The sequence below is a fragment of the Saccostrea echinata genome, unplaced genomic scaffold (assembly GCF_033153115.1).
Source record: "Saccostrea echinata isolate AGI-Se365-2 ecotype Australia unplaced genomic scaffold, CSIRO_AGI_Sech_v1 ptg000054l, whole genome shotgun sequence".
In the NCBI taxonomy this organism is placed as follows: domain Eukaryota; kingdom Metazoa; phylum Mollusca; class Bivalvia; order Ostreida; family Ostreidae; genus Saccostrea; species Saccostrea echinata.
This window is the reverse complement of record NW_026889803.1, coordinates 27,986,026-28,002,465: the sequence shown is the minus strand read 5'-3', so window position 1 is coordinate 28,002,465 and position 16,440 is coordinate 27,986,026. Positions and strand designations below refer to the sequence as shown.

Here is a 16,440-nt window from a genome sequence, read left to right as displayed (position 1 = left end):
CCCCCCCCCCAAAAATGATAAAAATAAAGGGTCTCAATGCTAACAACACAGTAATCAAGCATAAAAACACCATGGAAGAAATAGAAACAGTACAGTATCATTGTATCTGCAATCAATTTGTGCACAAAATTAAAAAAAAAAAAGGTTATAACAAAGTTGAACACCAATTCATAAAACATTCAGAAAACAATGCAGATAAAACTAGTCATCGCTTTTTAGCTGATATGTATTTTTCTGATCTATGAGGGTAACATTATAAAAATTTGTTAAAAAGCAATATTAAATCATTATTCTAAACAATATTAATTTTTTTTTACTTGTACAAGATTGTATATAAATACATTTAAAGCATACAAATTGAGACAAACATCACAACTCATTCAAAATTAGATCTACACTTAGTACACTAGAATAATACCCCCACCAAGATGCACTGAAAACATGCACATCTGAAAATTTCATGTAAAGAAATCTGTAATATCAATCCCCAAACATAACATCATTGCCACTGTATGCAGCCTTCAACTTCTCTGTTTATTCAGTAAACAGAAATGACACCTGGTATATCTTTTTAAGTCATATATGGCATATTTTTGATAAGTTCAGACTAACTAAATTAATAGGACTTTCCTATAAATTACACAATTTAAATCAATCACGTTTCATAGATATTAAAAATTTAAAACAATAACCGATTTATTTACTGACTCCGCATTTAAATATCAGACACAGTTTACAGTCAATTGAACTATAGAAACGTGGGGTTATTCAAGTTCAACATCGGTGAAAATTTTAATTTGAACATAAATAATAAATATCATGTTCATCTACACTCAATCTCATTTTTTTTTTAGCTCAGATATGCCATAGCTTTAATCATAGCAATGTTTGAAACAATCTTCTGCATTTGCATGGACAATTCATTAAAACTACTGGGTATTCTAGATGACCTTTTCCAAGTGGCCTTAGTTCAGTGTTATGTCAAATCCACAGCTCAAGAGCATTTCTGGGTCAAGTATGAGCTCCTAATGGTTTTCCATTACAAAAAAGGCCTGAATGGGAATTTTAAACTTCAGAAAACTTTATGTTGTCCAAAATGTCTTTAATTTTAAAGTCAAGATACACTTTCTGCCAGAATGAGCTTCTAATTTTCTAAATTAATTAGTTAAGTCTTGGACATGAATGTTAATGACAATTGTTGAGGAAAATGACATATCCTCATGTCATAAGCAGACTCTTGGGGAAAGTGAGGATTTAAAGGTTCAAAAGTTAATTTTGTTTCTTGGGCATGTTGGGGGGGGGGGGGGGGCAAAAATGATAATGGTATAGAAATAGATGCAACATAAAATGGATGAATAATCAGTAAAACTGTACAAGTATAAATTGCTCTCTCAAAACATGGAATGTCAATCAAGTTGGCACAGAGTGACATGTATACATAACAACCTAGTTAAACAACTTTACATATAGAACACTCATTCCTGACCTCTTAGCACAGAAATGTGAGTGAAAGCAGTCTCAAAAAACAATGCAACATCAGACAGATATTCTTCTGTACCAAGAGCAATTTTGACATGTGAGTTGTGCACAAAAAGCCTTGCTGCAGCTTTGTCATCAGCTAATCCCATCCATGACACATTCCTTGTTTCTAGGATCTGTTGGTTGTTGTAGGGATTCTGCATTACATCAATAAACATCGTCCTCATCACTGTCATTGTTTTCGGGATCAGTGGGATCTAGGGATCTGAGACTGGCAGACATTGTGTTAATTCCACTCTGGCTACTTCTTTTTAACCTACATGTAAATCAGAGATATTTTGATGAATTGAACAGTCATCTATTTTGCTTAAAATAATAAAATTTTGCTACAATTACGGGTAACAAAATTTATGGGTGAAATTTAGAAGTAATGTTGAAAAAAAAAAAAATACATGAAAATGTACATGTTGTCCTATTTTCAAAGTTGATTTTTTTAAATTAAATAATATTCTAGTATGTTTCACTAGGATGTTTTCTTTTCTGATATTTTGCACTAGAATGTACATAGTACATGTATATCTTTCTAAAAAAGAAACATTTTTCTTATTGTGTGATCATTAGGTCTTTCCACCTTTCTGTGGAAAGACCTATTGAAATTGTTCTGTTTATTATTATTATTTTTCCTAGACACTCTGACCTTTTGAGTGCGGAAGGATTCATCCATCCCTTTAAGTAGTTATTGCCCCTGAAAGTTTTTGAAGTTTACGAATAATGAAAAATTTTCAAAACGATAAGTCGTAGAGACATGAAACCAACTGCATTAGATTCCTTAACCTTAGACATTGAAGTTTATGTCAAGGTCAAAGGTCAAGGTCATTCCAAATTTGAGAAATTAAGCTCTTGTTATAGCTCTTTTGTCTTTCAACATATACTGTATATCTTTGCATCTTTAAGATGTACTCCTAAAACTATTTCAAATATTTCAATCTTATCCCCTAAGCTTAACCTCTCAAAAAGTTATTGCTCCTTGTGCAAAAAACCTTGTTAAGGCTACTCCTCAGACACCGTAAACCGTAGAAACACAAAACCTTCACTAATGTCTTCAGGGTCTTTAGACACAACTTCAGTCTTTCAGTGCAAAAGGATCTGATGACCCCTTATATGAGTTATCACCCTTTAACGTCTTTGCGATTACTATTAACCCTAATAACTTTAAATGTATAAGTCATAGAGACATGGGGTCAATTGCAATGTGACCCTTGATCTTTGACCTTGAAAATTTAATGAAGGTCAAAGGTCAAGGTCATTTAAAATTATTTGAAATTTTCATTTTTTCCCTATCTTTCAAGCCATTTCTGAATTCTTTTTTGCATAAAAATTAACTTTAGAGAGTAAAATATAGAAAATTGAAGAAATTTAAAGAAGGTGGAAAGACCTCTAATTGTTCGAGAACAATTAGTCTACTAGTTATAATTGCAATATAATAACTTTAGAATATCACACATATCACTTAAATTTATTTCATTAATGTAATGACAATTCACCTGCTCTGCGTGTGATTGAGTTGGACTTGTAAATTTTCAATCTGTTCTTGCAGTTCATCATTGGTGCGCTGTACTTTTCGATAGAGATTTGCCTGGTTATCAGCCTGAAACATTATGAAATTTTTGAATACTGGTACAAGTATCTCCAAGAATCATTTGAAAATAAGTTTCGAATTTTTTACTCAAGTTTAAGTGTGCAAGTATGTGAGTGAAAGTTTTCCCATGTTAACACAGATACATACTGATTATGTAAATATCATTACACATGTATACATGTATTTTACATTGTTATTGTGAACAACATATTTATATATCAAAGTACATTTCAAGTTTGTTTAAATATCATTTTTTTTTCAAAAACATTTTATGTAGTTAAAATGTTTTAAGAATCAACAGGAAATCCATACCTCATCCTCAGCGTTTGCCAGGTCTTTCTTCAGTTCTTCGATCCGACTCCTGAGTTTTTTGACCTCCATTTCGTACTGCTCAGCTCTCCGGCGGGAATGATCCAAATCTGTTTGTCTTTCCTGGAAAGTCTTCTTCAGTTTGGCATGTACATGACGGAGGTCATTTAATTCCTGAAAGGTTTTGTTAAAAAAAAACAAAAAACAAAAAAAAAAAAACAAAAAACGGATGAAAATTCTTATGCAATGTTTAAATAAAATGGAGTTCTGAAAAAAAAAATAATTCTGATATATAGAGGTAATGGTCTTTGTTATGCTTTCACATGCTGGTAATTTACATGTACTTAAAGATTCTTCTTGTGGTTTCCTTTACATCAAGTTGTAATTTACAGGTAACAGTTATTGTGGTGGTTTCGTTTACCGTAACTTACAGAAAATGATCCTTGCAGCAAAGACAATTATATCAACTAATTTTAGTTTGTTTGTTTGTTTGGGCAGTTGGTTTTAAATTCGATTTTGATTCTGAACTCTCTGCATTTTGGTAAATCCCATTTTTTGTTACCTTTGTTTTGTCATTAAGATCCTGCTGTAGGCCTCTCATGTCCGAGTCTACAACTGCAGACGTCTGTTGTTTCTTGCTTTCTAGCTGCTCTTCTAAGTCACGGATCTGCACTCTACACTTCTTATTTTCCCTCTCCAAAGCTAGTTTCTCTGTTTCTAGTCTCTCCCTCTTCCCCCACTCATCAGCATTTTCTCTCTGAAGTCTCTCAAGCTGCAGAAGAAACACATATATCTGATATACAGTTCATCTTTTTTGTTTAAAAAAGAAGAGAGAAGACAGATTTCAAATTTCTGTCAATGAATTTGGTCCTAGGAAATTGCTGAAAAGCAATTAATTGCTAAAAGGTTAACTAAAGTCATTTCACTAATGAAATTGAAATTAAAAAAATATATATATTTTTTTCATTATCATCCCCACCAATCCCTCTCAAAGCATCCTTCCCAATCATTTTTATTTTGATTTAAAAAGGGAATAAAACATATAGAAAACAAAATGTGTTTGTGAAACACTATGACCCCGATATTAACACAATTCTGGAGTGGGACGTAGACAACAGTGCAATAGTAATGGCCAATGTTAAAGTTTTTCAAATGTAGGTCAAAGGTCATAGCTGAGGTCACATGATCAAAAATTTCTGAACCAATAGAAAGGTCTTGTCATAATGAACACTCATGTCAAATATTAAAGCCTTACCCTTGACAGCACAATAGTTATGGGCTAGGTTTAAGTTGAAAACAGACAGACAAACAGACAGACAAGACAAAAACAATATACCCCAGGGATCTTTCGATCCGGGGGCATAAAAAAAAAGAGCCAGAATAATATATAATCTATATTAAATGAGTATTGTAGAAATAAAATTTGTATAATTAAAAACAGAAGAACCTTGGTTTGTGGATTTGTGTTAGCTTTAATGTCCAGAATAATTTTAGCAATTTGTACAAAAACAATGGAATAAATTATATTTTCAATAAAGAAAGAAAACTATGAAGTAAAGTTCACCCATCCTCACATTTTTTTGTCAATTAGCATGAGAATCTACAAATTATTTTATGTGGACTAACTTTACCAGTATTCAGAATTTATATTTGATCTAATATAGTATAACCTACCTCTTTTCGGACTTCATTGAGTTTTTTGTCCACTACAGATTTATTACTAATCTCCTCATCAACATCTTTGATAAGTTGATCAATTTCCCCTCTGTGATCCTCTTTCAGCTTGGATATCTATGGAGGACAAGCATAGATTCAAAATGATTTTATTTTTCAAAGGTTGCTATAATATACATATGTCTAAGAGATCTCTTCAGTGACACATATTGTTATCAAATCATAAATTTCAGCATAACTCCTACTATTCTTAAATAAAAAGTTATGTTATTGGTATATTTTTTTATTCTCTAATCTTACATTTCTTATGCAAATGGCTCCTATGCAAATACAATTTATTACTTAACAATGTCATTTAAATGCATACTTATTTCCTTGTACATGTATACATACCTCAAGCAAAACATCCTGCTTTGATCTTTTGGCTTCCTCATATTTCTGTTTCATTGTGCTAAGATCCATTTGTAGTTTTTCTATGGTCTTCATCAGTGATGTTTTGTCTCTGTATAAAACAGTGGAACTTGCTAAATGTTGCAATTTTATAGTAAACTAATAAATTCAACTGATCATTAAAAAAATAACTCTCACCCTCTCTCAGCAAGAAGTGTTTTCTGTGCTTCATCCAGTTTAAGTTCAAACAAAGTCACTTTTTCCTCAGCTAAGCTTCCCTCAACTTCTTGACTCACATTATTCACATTTGCTGTCTGCACATTAACATCTTTTTCCTCGAAAGTCTTTTCTTTCTCAGCAGATTTACAAAGATTATTTTCCAACTCTTTTTTCACACTGTCACTTGTACCTACAGGGGAATCTTTCTTCAGTTTGACATTCTCGGCTTGAATTTCCTGCTTCTCTCTCTTAAGAACTGTGCATTCTTTTACAAGCTGTTCCAGTTTAGCACGAAGTTGACGGTTTTCCTCCCTGGCTTTGTTTCGCTCGTTCCTGACCTTGCTCCACTTCTCCCGCCAATTTGCAGTGCAGTCTGACCACCATCTCATTGTCTTCTCCATCTGCGATACTCGACCCCTGGCCTCCTCCAGCTCTCGCTGACGAATCTCATCTCTGTCATCCCAGTCATTGTCCATATTGGACAATTGTGACACTGGTGTATGACTGCCGTCTCTCATGAGGGAGGGAGAAGGTGCCATAGGCAGCTGGGGGGATGCACCTGTGGCTCTCACATAGGAGACATCCCCTTTGGAAGAACCAGGTTTCATTTTCTGGCTCATAGTTTTTGTCTCTAAGATGATTTACAAAGTCATGCTGTAGAAGAGCATATCACCTCATTGTCTGTGTCACAGTCAGATAATCTAAAGATAGAACAAAATTAAGTTTCCTATATTTAAAGAATATCCTACATTAAATGCATGATTAACAATATATGTTAGCTGTGCTCACCCTAATTTATTGATAAAATAATATCATCTTATTGACCCAGATTAATGATGGAATTCATAATTAGGGGGTCAAAAATGTAAAAATTATGGGTAAATTGGGAGAGTGGGCACTAGGCAGGTCTGTAAGTTTACAAGTACCTTACATAAATGATTCCAAGGAATACAGGGTCTGAGAAGCAGTGTATTTCATTCATGCAGTATTACATATGGGGCTTTCAAGAATGTGAACATTAATTTTTCACAAATTTGATTTATTTCAATTTTTGAAGTTTAAATCCAGGACACAATTTTTGCTCCCTATTAAGAAAAATCCAGTCAAAGAAAAAAGTTGGAAACTCAGACTGTCTGCAGTACATTTATTTTCCGAGTGCCAAATTAAACTATGACACATGCATAATATTATTCAAATGACACTCCTATAGACACTACTCTAAAGAACATTCAATTTTATAAATTCAAAACTGCATGTTACTTATATAAGTAAAAAAAAAGTTGTAAATTTGATAAATTAGTAATAAAAAATTAACTATCTTAATTTATTTAGTTATTTTCATTATACAGTGAAATGCAAGACAACTTTTTGTATTTGAAAAAGGTCATTGTGAATTTTCTCCTCTAGGAAAGGACTATATTCTGTAATGACCAATATCTGCCCCCAATACCAAACTTTGAAGTCTCTGTGTATGTTCTTACCTACAGATTCCAAAGAATTGCCCATTTTCATTAGCCATCATGATGTCATATGTAAGATATGACATCAAGAAGATGAAGTAAACTCTACATTTCAATGAATTTGAGAGACAAAAGTGTATTTTACATGAATATTTTGATTAAAAGTCATAGAGCGCAGGTCTGTTCCAACTCAATCTTTTGATATGTGTAAGGCCACAATTAAAAAATTGTTGGTTTGGCATTGCCAAATGAGTCTTTAAACAGTTGGGTTGGTAGGTAAAATAAATCCTTTCAGATGTCTCTGGTCGAGCCTCTTTATTGTAAACCACTCATTAATTACCTTGATACATTTTAAGACTTTAGATGGGATACAAATTTCCGGTTGGGGTTATAAACGAAGGATAAAACCAGAGACCTCGGAATGGAATACTCAGAAGTCTCTGGTTTTATCCTACCCCCAACCGGAAGTTGTATCCCATCTAAAGTCTTCATATGTATCGAGGTAATTTTTGAGGAATAAATGAGTGGTTTACAATAAAGAGGCTCAACCAGAGACGTCTGAAAGGATTTATTTGACAAAAAAAAGTCTCTCGAAGCGAACGATATAATTTTAAAATATGTTAATGATTGATAAATGAACAAAATATGAGCTTGAAGTGGGGGTGCCTGAAATTGAGTTAGGTACCTTGTGGAAAAATAAGAAGGGGTGCCCCGTATACGAAACAAGTGCCTGTGGCTGTGCCCCCCTAACTGAAATTGCTTCCTACGGGCCTGTATATTCCTGTGCTTAGACGTAGTAAATTATTCTAACTTCAATCATCCTAATGGTTTACCATCAGAAAATGTGTAACACATCTTTCCAAACAGAAACTTTTACTTGGTTAACTTAACCGTTAAGTTAACTTTAACATCACATGATCGATTCTATGTCTGTTGAATTATTAAAGACGGCATATACTCCAATACGGCAATACAAAATTTCAAAAAAATAAAATTATTCTAGTCTAATTGCAGGCGAAAATAACCATTTTTAAAAAGAAGTCCACTTTTCATACCACATGCGTTCCATAAACATAAAATGTAGGTAATAAATATCTTCTATGGATATAACTAATAAATATCTTCTATGGATATAACTAAGAGAGAAGACTAACATTTAACAGAGACATATAAAAACCATAAAAAATGGTTTTTATATGTCTCTGCATTTAAGTAAGAAGTATTTATTATCATACCATCCTCTTAAGTCGATTCTATTTCAAGTTTATCCTTTCAAATTTTTTACCTCCACAGGAGTGTCTTTTTCTATCATTTTTACCAAAAATTGTTTTGGCATCATTGTGTAATTTTAAAATTGTTTCTTTTACTTCGCTTATACTCATTACAGGAAACGTTGTTTTGATTAAGATTAATGGTGAGGTAGCGACACAGATCGCTGCTCAATTAAAAATGCCCGGTGACCAAAAGTTAGTTACATTGCAAGGGAAAAAAGTCTTTGAGACATTTGGAAGATGCAGATTTTCTGAAATGGTATCCCATATCTTGATCATCAATCACCAGTATGAATTCAAGAAATTCATATATTTGAACAGATGTACATGGAGCTTGAATGTCATAATTATCATGATTATTGAACTAGGAATACGACGGGGGGGGGGGGGGCTTAAATTTTTAACTCAGAATGATTTTTACACGTATATATCTTTATTGTAATGTTTTTAATTAAAATTTGAATAAGATATTACTTACGTTAAACGTGTAAGCTTAAGCAAGATATTATTTTTTATACCTTATCTCTACATTGGAACTAAATATTTTTTCTTTCTTTTTTTTTATCAATATTATAATTACGTTTGTAAATTAATCAATGGGAACAACTCAGGATTTTTTTTTTAAAATTATTATTTAACTTTGTTAAAACTTATAACTGGAGGCATTTGGATCCCCCCTTGGGAGCCCTGTTAACATTTGGTTTATTTTGATTTTCTAGGCCACGTAAGTAGAACGTTTGACCAGTTTACAAACATGACTGACAACAGAATCGAAAGAATAAAATCTCACATTACAGAGCATCCTGACTTTCCGACACCTGGGGTCTTGTTTCGGTAAGATGCTTTTTGAAAAAAATACTTATGTATAGGCGTAATATTAGAGTAAACATAAGCATGGCTTTGAGTTCATAGTAAGGTGTACCATTTCCGTAATAAACATAAAAAAGAAAATATTTATGTTCATGTGACTTTTATTGAAAAACCATTAAAATGTCCATTACATTGACGATATTTAGAACGTCTAGCGCAATACCCGTACTGAGGAGTGTAATAAAATCAATAAAATCTCAATTTTTTCTGCTCTTGCGGGTGGACGGGGTGCAGGAACGTTTACCTTCTCGATGCTCTTCCCGTTTCTCCATATTCCACTTTCTCTTCATGTCTTTCCCATCCTCTTCTATCTTCCCACCCTCCTTCTTCTCCTGTCTCCATGCCCCATCCCCCCCCCCCCCTTCATCCGCTATTGCATACATGTACTTCCCTTGTACATTACCCAATTCCTTTTTGCGACGGTGCGATCTAGCGCGTTCACGTTAAAGGGATGACGCGATGATACGATGGCGTTGACAGTGACATGAAAGAGCATTGCTTCATGTCGTCATCGTGTCATCGCGTCAGTATCATTGTGCCTGAACATCAGCGTATAATCAAACTAACGTTATCGCTCTGGACATCGTGTCATCGTACATGTTCTCTGATCATCTGCATAGGCGTCGGAACCGGGGTGGGGGATGCTAGGAGGCTTAGCCCCTTTTTTTGAAAAGATAGGCATCATATAGACATTGAAATTTGGGGCTTAGCCCCCAAACGTGTATTTGTTGGTTTAGCCCCCCCCCCCCCCCCCACACACACTTTCAATTTGCTTCCGACGTCTATGACCAGAGTTTCATTTGAACTTTTTTTCAGTCGAAAAATGATTAGTGGCCAGTAGAATTAGCCGGTTTTTTTTGTTTTTTGTTTTTTGGTTAAATCAACCTGTTTTATGGATAGTGCAAGAATAAAATTATACTGGCAGGCGCGTAGTTGCATAAACGCAAAACTTAAGACAAAATGGTAATTACCAGAGCTCGATCGCCATATTGCAATGGACAGTATTTCAGTAATCTTTTCTGCTGGTTTTGTTATGGGTTTGCATGCAAATGATGCAACATGTTATTTTGTTTGGGTTTTGCAGATTTAACTGTGTAATTTTTACACATCTGACATTTAACACTTTGAATGTTTCAAAAGAATTTTTCAAACAATTATTTCAAATTTGTATGTACTTTTTGCAGACCCAAAGGAACGTGTGGGAGGGGGGTGTACCCTCCGAATATGCATGTACATACAACAGAAAACAAAGCTGATTTATAGTTATGCCTGACGACGCCTTATGATTTTTTTTAAAAATTGCTTTTCAAGGATTTTTTTAAGGTTGTGCCAACCCCACTCCTTTGAAATTGCTTCCTATGTACCTGTGTTTTATAACGTGTGCTTAAAAATTAAAAAAAAAAATAGCCCCCATTTTCGCTTTGGAGAAAAAGTACAAATATCACCTATAGTTTTCGACTTTTATTCCTTTTTTTCCCTTATTATTATCTTTTAAGACTACATGTATTCTTGTGACACTCTCAGATGGTCTCATATGAATCCCCATTCAATAAGTAAAAAAAATATTATATATACATACATTTTAAAGGCAAATAACTTAAAAGAAAATTAATGTATATATATCTTCAGAGACATTTTCCCAGTATTACGAAACCCGGGTGCGTTTAATGATCTTATGGATGCTATGGTGGAGTATGTGAAGGAGAAGGCACCTGGTGTGGAGATCGTAGTGGGACTGGAAGCCAGGGGATTTCTTTTCGGACCCATCATTGCTCAAAGACTTAACTGCAGTTTTGCACCAGTCCGGAAGAAGGGTAAATTGCCCGGGAAGATGGAAAGTGTTTCTTATACCAAAGAATATGGAACGGTAATTATACAGTCGTTCATTATAAAAATGAAATTATAGATGGCAAGCGGCCAGCAAACATGATGAAATTACTTTTTCTACGGTGGCTGGTATAGGACATGGTACGACTTTTTTTTTATAATTAATTCAAGACCACGAGATAAAATTCGTGGCCAAGAAATAAAAATTCGTGGAAACGAAATAAAATTCGTGGCCACGATTTTTTCTATAGTATGTGTGTGTTAATTAAGTAAATATGAAACGGACTCAGCACTGTCCAATGTGTGCGTTACACTGCAATTAAAAAGCCATAAACAAACTGCAACAACAAATTTGTTTTTCTTGGTGTATTAAAATATCATACGTACAATATTTACTTATCTCAACATATATAGCTCTTGAATTCCACCCAGGCAAAAAGGTTTTTTTTTTTTTTTTTTTTTTTTGTTTGGAAAAAATGCATAATCCGCGTATTTAGCGTCACAATTATTTTACATCATAATGCTTTGGCGTCAAAGGCGCCAAAGTATCATGACGTCATAATAACTTAGTTGTGCATAGCGCGATTTTGTTGACAAGAAAACAAAAATGGGTCTCTTCCAAAGCTGTTTGCGGAACAATAAAGTTGGCATTCTGTCCGACGAAGAGGAAGCCGCCTACAAAAAAATACAGGAGGTCAACAAAGAAATGGCGCATGATCAAGAGAAGAATGACATTCAAACTCTCCCAGAGATGATGTTTTGTGTAACACCGATTAAAGCCCATGGGGATACTAGTCATGATCATGATGATAATGACCTTTCTCCAGATGCCATTGAAAAGACTGAGTTGATGAACTCCACCTACAAATCAAGTGTGCCCACGTTACCTCCCCTCGTTGGACAAGTGAAGACAATCTTGGTTCTGGATCTTGAAGACGAGAACGCTTACGTTCAATGGGAAGGTAATACTAAATACGATTAAATCAGTCTTCACTGACCAATTTCATAAACTTTCCAATTCTTTGTTATATTAAATTTATTTTTCTTTTTTTTTTTCACAGAAGAAAGTGAGAGAATTCTTGTGGAGAAAGGTTTTCTTAAGAAGGATAAAAATAAGTTGACGGAACAAAGAAGAAAACAGCTTCTCCGAAGAAATTCTAGACAGACAGTCAATTAAAAGAACCCAAGACATTTTGTGAACAGAAGAGAAGCTGCTGTTGTCTACAATAGGAAGTTTGAACACTTCCATAATTTATTTATCTGATTTCCGTCGTGAATATCTTGGTCGAAAGAGGAACATTTATAGGCTCTTTAATTTGCAGTTTATACTTTATTTGACTTGTGTTTTTTCTTGCTCCTATACATATTTATAGGTGAAATTTTTCAGATGTGCGTAATGAAGACAGATCTGTGGCTCATTGCTACATGTAACTATTTATATATTCAATGGATTTAAACAACTTTGGCTTTTAAGGAATCTATATTCCTCAAAAAAGGGTACTGATTCCCTTTCAAAATCATAAATGGTAAATTTCCATTTAGATATCTGATATTCTGTTGTACCTTCTTTTTGAAATTCTGAAATGTATAATAAAAAAAAACTTTATGTTCATAATTTTGCACTTGTTGGGCTTATTATTTCTTTGAAGTGAGAGGCTATGCTGCACATGTATAAGGTTTATAATTCATTGTCACATACATGTACTTCATTTACATAGAGATGTATCAGCTACATGCATACACATTATAACATTCACCCATTTCATGATGTGAAGTGATTTTAATGGGGGCGGGGGGGGGGTAAATATAAATCTCGGAACAGAAAGAGAGTAAGTTATTAAAGAAATTTCCGTTATCTCATCTCAAACCAGCTAGTTCAAAAAGGGACAATGCAGAAGAAATGATTTGTAAGAATTTAATCAACTCAGACTCTATACACGACTTAATCTCCATCTTCAGTCATTTTTTTTCCAAATATGTTTGTCAGTAACAATTAAACGTTAAAAATGATAAAACAACCGACCTGTCAGTGTTCGACTGTCAGTTGTGATATTAGTACTCGCCTATTTGGAACTAATGAATTTCAACTGAAAAATCCACATATATAGATTAAATTTTGTTATGCTCATATGGGCTTTGATTCGGTAATGAATTTGTTTATTTCTTTTCTATAATAATAATGAATATAAGTATGTGTTAGTTTCTCTCATTATCTCTGTAACTCTCATCAATCTAGCAAGGATTTTTATATTAATCCAAGCTTTGTTTTTATGTAGGACGTCTTTGAGGTCCAGAAAGAAGCATTTAAGCCAGGACAGTCTGTTGTAATTGTTGACGATCTCTTAGCAACAGGAGGTATGTTTTAGTTTTCTGTTCATAAAAATGCAGCTTTATGAAATAAAATTGAGACTGGCGTTCATTTTTATAACCTCGCCTCCAAGACGCACTCGTTGCTTTTTCCGACAAGGAAAGTACGATAAAAAAATTAAGTTACCACAGTCCCTCCTTCGAAGGTGACTATTTCTCCCTTTAACAGGCCCGTAGGAACCGCCCCCCCCCCTTTCCAATAATTTTGCCTGTTTATGCTATTAAATAGATAACGATGTTGTTAATGTGCGGTTATGCCCTCCCCTCCCCCCCCCCCCCTTGAAAGATAATGAAATTACTTCCTACGGACCTGTAATCACGCTTATGTTGTCGGTGTCATTGCATCCATTCTTTACATTAAAATCCCGAATATTACTGATGATATGTATTAAAAGAATATTGGCAAATGTAAATGTATACATTTAACATATTTTTTAGGCACAATGAAAGCAGCATGTGAATTAATTGAAAAAGTCGGCGCCAAAGTGATACTGTGCCTGGTGGTAATAGAACTGACGGATTTGAATGGACAAGGAAAATTGTCCCAGCCGTGTTCCTCTCTTATTAAATACTAATGCATATACTTATAGCAAGAAAAAAACAGTATTTAATACCAACTGTGTATTAGTCGTATACAATAGTGTTACTGATCTGACGCAACGAATCCACTTTTTGTGCCTTGGTGGCCTACAGTATGAGGAATAATTGAACATTTGCAACTTGTTTGTAGAAGAGTTACCAAATGGTGTCCTTTCTGCAATTTTTTTTAAAAAGAAAAATTATTAAAAGTGTACTTACAAAAAACAAAACACGTGCTGTGAAATGAGGTTTCACTATACAAGTGTTCTACTGTCAAGTTGTAAATTTTGAATTTACCGGTGGCAGTAAATACAAAATTTACAAGTTGTCATGTTGTAAATTTTGTATTTACTGCCACCCGGTAAATTCAAAAATTTACATGACACTACTGTTATCTAATAATCCATGACGAATTATAATAAAATCTGAGCTACCCAAAAATTATTGCGTTCGATTTTTTTTTTACGATTTTTAAAGACGAAAACACGCACATGTATAGGAGCAAGCTCATATACCACCCCCAATATATATATTATATAATCCCCAATAAAAAAAAAATAATCAGATTTCCTGTGAATATACACATCTAAACAGTGTGTCCTTATTAACAACAAAGTTTCATGAAATTCTGTTCAGTGGTTTCAGAGAAGTTGCTCTAGTTTGAATAGGACTAACAGAGGCCCTACATCCGAGTTTAAAAGGGGCATAACTCTCATAATAAAATGAATCAGAATTTCCTGAAAGACTACTCAGTATGTCCTTATTAAGAAATTCTATTCAGTGGCCTCAGAGGAGCTGAGATGACAAGAGCAGGACTGACGGAGGCCAAACTTCTAAGTTCAAAAGGGGTATAACTTTCAGTAAAAAAAAAAATGAATCGGAATTTCCTGCAAATCTACACAGCATGCCTTATTTCTTCATCCAGTAATGTGCCTGGCTCCAATTTTGGGCATTTTTGCACATGAACTTAATCACACTTATTAAGTAAAAAGATTTACAGAATTCGACCTGTTCAGCATTTTAAAAGGAGTTTCATGACAAAATGTTACAGTAGTACACTGAATAATTTAGACCAAACTTTGAATTTAAGGACCCTCTTTACACTTAACGAAGATGTTTTTCGGACATTGAGAAAATTATATAGTATAAAGATGTAAATATTGAACTTATTTATATCATTTTCAACATAGGGTGCCTGGCTTTTACCTCCTGGAAAAATGTTCAAAGTCAACAAAGTTTTGATGAACAGAAATCCCTGCTGTTTACCTAAATGGGGAAAAAGCATGAAGATGAGGTGTTCAATTAATTTATCTTGGCCTATCAAAATGTTAAGAATGCTTGAATTGATTAGAAATTGATTAATAAACTGTAGATTTCAATTTATTTTAGATCTAAGGGCAGATTACTCTAACTACATAAAAATACCATAGAATCGGAACTCTTTAGTGTACAGTGTATAGAGGGTTCTTAAGTGGCAAAACTCCCAGAAAAAAAAAATTGAATCAGAATTTCAATCTACTTTTTATGTCCTTATTAACAACAAGGTTTCTCTGAAATTCTGTTCAGTGGTTTCAGAGAAATTGAGCTGACAACAGGACTGACAGATAGGTCAAAAATATATAACCTCCACAACTTGTTGCATGGGGTATCAATACCTCAAAGCTTTATTCTAAATGTACATGTATGTTCAAGTTTTTTCAAGAGCAGAAAACAAAAATTTATGTCAATATGCCAAGATTGTTATAAAGGTGAAGAATAATAAATTCAGCGTTTTTTAGTGACTGAATGTAAAATCATGATATTTCACACATCATCATGTTTTGCGAGGCCTTGATAAATGCTTTCTACTAGTTTCTAGTTATTCAACTCATGCACCAAGCCACTTTTAACAATGATGCTTAGGATCAATACTAGGGGAGCTTATACATGTCCTGCTTAAAATATATGTAATTGATAACTTCACAATGCCCATTCTTGATTTTTTTCCCTGCTGCAAAAGAGGATGAGGATTTGGATTTCATTTAAAATTGTAAATTGGTGGTTAAATTATCATCACCCCAGGACTGTCCCTAAGAATTGAAATAGCAGGGAACATTAAATAAGTAGAAGGGGGTTTGGGGTTCCTCCCCTAACAGGGAGTTGAGGGGGAATATCAGAATATACCAGGGGATTACTTCATATTACACAGGAAAATTCCCTGGCCCCCTGGGTCTTAAGGACAACCCTGTCATCTTTAGTCGCTGAGGTATAAAGTATGCTCCAATTTAGTACAACTCAAAAATTCCAATACTGGTTGGACTCTAACTTAAAAACTCTTTACTCTGCAAATAAACAATAAAGAAGAATCAACAGCGGG

At 33.9% G+C, this 16,440-nt stretch overlaps 3 protein-coding genes across 3 annotated transcripts; 2 read left to right on the top strand and 1 right to left on the bottom strand.

Moving 5' to 3' along the window:
* Positions 1-8: 8 nt before the first annotated feature.
* On the bottom strand, positions 9-8,491 carry LOC133205726 (coiled-coil domain-containing protein 102A-like). Its single transcript, XM_061341587.1, has 8 exons — positions 8,406-8,491; positions 5,690-6,411; positions 5,495-5,603; positions 5,102-5,218; positions 3,990-4,199; positions 3,431-3,601; positions 3,024-3,127; positions 9-1,795 (listed from the first exon to the last, which is right to left on the bottom strand). Exons 2-8 carry the CDS (start codon positions 6,328-6,330, stop codon positions 1,687-1,689), a joined length of 1,461 nt encoding a protein of 486 aa, XP_061197571.1. The 5' UTR covers positions 6,331-6,411; positions 8,406-8,491; the 3' UTR covers positions 9-1,686.
* A 663-nt stretch (positions 8,492-9,154) lies between these two features.
* LOC133205688 (adenine phosphoribosyltransferase-like) lies at positions 9,155-14,525 on the top strand. Its single transcript, XM_061341540.1, has 4 exons — positions 9,155-9,275; positions 10,941-11,178; positions 13,415-13,493; positions 13,944-14,525. The coding sequence occupies exons 1-4, from the start codon at positions 9,196-9,198 to the stop codon at positions 14,078-14,080; spliced, it is 534 nt and encodes a 177-aa protein (XP_061197524.1). The 5' UTR covers positions 9,155-9,195; the 3' UTR covers positions 14,081-14,525.
* LOC133171922 (uncharacterized) lies at positions 11,721-12,054 on the top strand (the record flags this gene model as incomplete). Its single annotated transcript, XM_061306716.1, has 1 exon — positions 11,721-12,054. A coding segment is annotated over exon 1 (309 nt), but the record flags the coding sequence as incomplete, so codon positions are not given.
* Positions 14,526-16,440: the final 1,915 nt, after the last annotated feature.

Excerpts from the sequence above, each read along its gene's own strand:
- LOC133205726 (XM_061341587.1), bottom strand. The coding sequence starts at position 6,330 with ATGAGCCAGAAAATGAAACCTGGTTCTTCCAAAGGGGATGTCTCCTAT. Across the intron at positions 5,219-5,494 it reads AGCAGGATGTTTTGCTTGAG|ATATCCAAGCTGAAAGAGGA; the intron begins GTATGTATACAT and ends TGTCCTCCATAG. Across the intron at positions 4,200-5,101 it reads TCAATGAAGTCCGAAAAGAG|CTTGAGAGACTTCAGAGAGA; the intron begins GTAGGTTATACT and ends TTTCTTCTGCAG.
- LOC133205688 (XM_061341540.1), top strand. The coding sequence starts at position 9,196 with ATGACTGACAACAGAATCGAAAGAATAAAATCTCACATTACAGAGCAT. Across the intron at positions 11,179-13,414 it reads ATACCAAAGAATATGGAACG|GACGTCTTTGAGGTCCAGAA; the intron begins GTAATTATACAG and ends GTTTTTATGTAG. Across the intron at positions 13,494-13,943 it reads CGATCTCTTAGCAACAGGAG|GCACAATGAAAGCAGCATGT; the intron begins GTATGTTTTAGT and ends CATATTTTTTAG.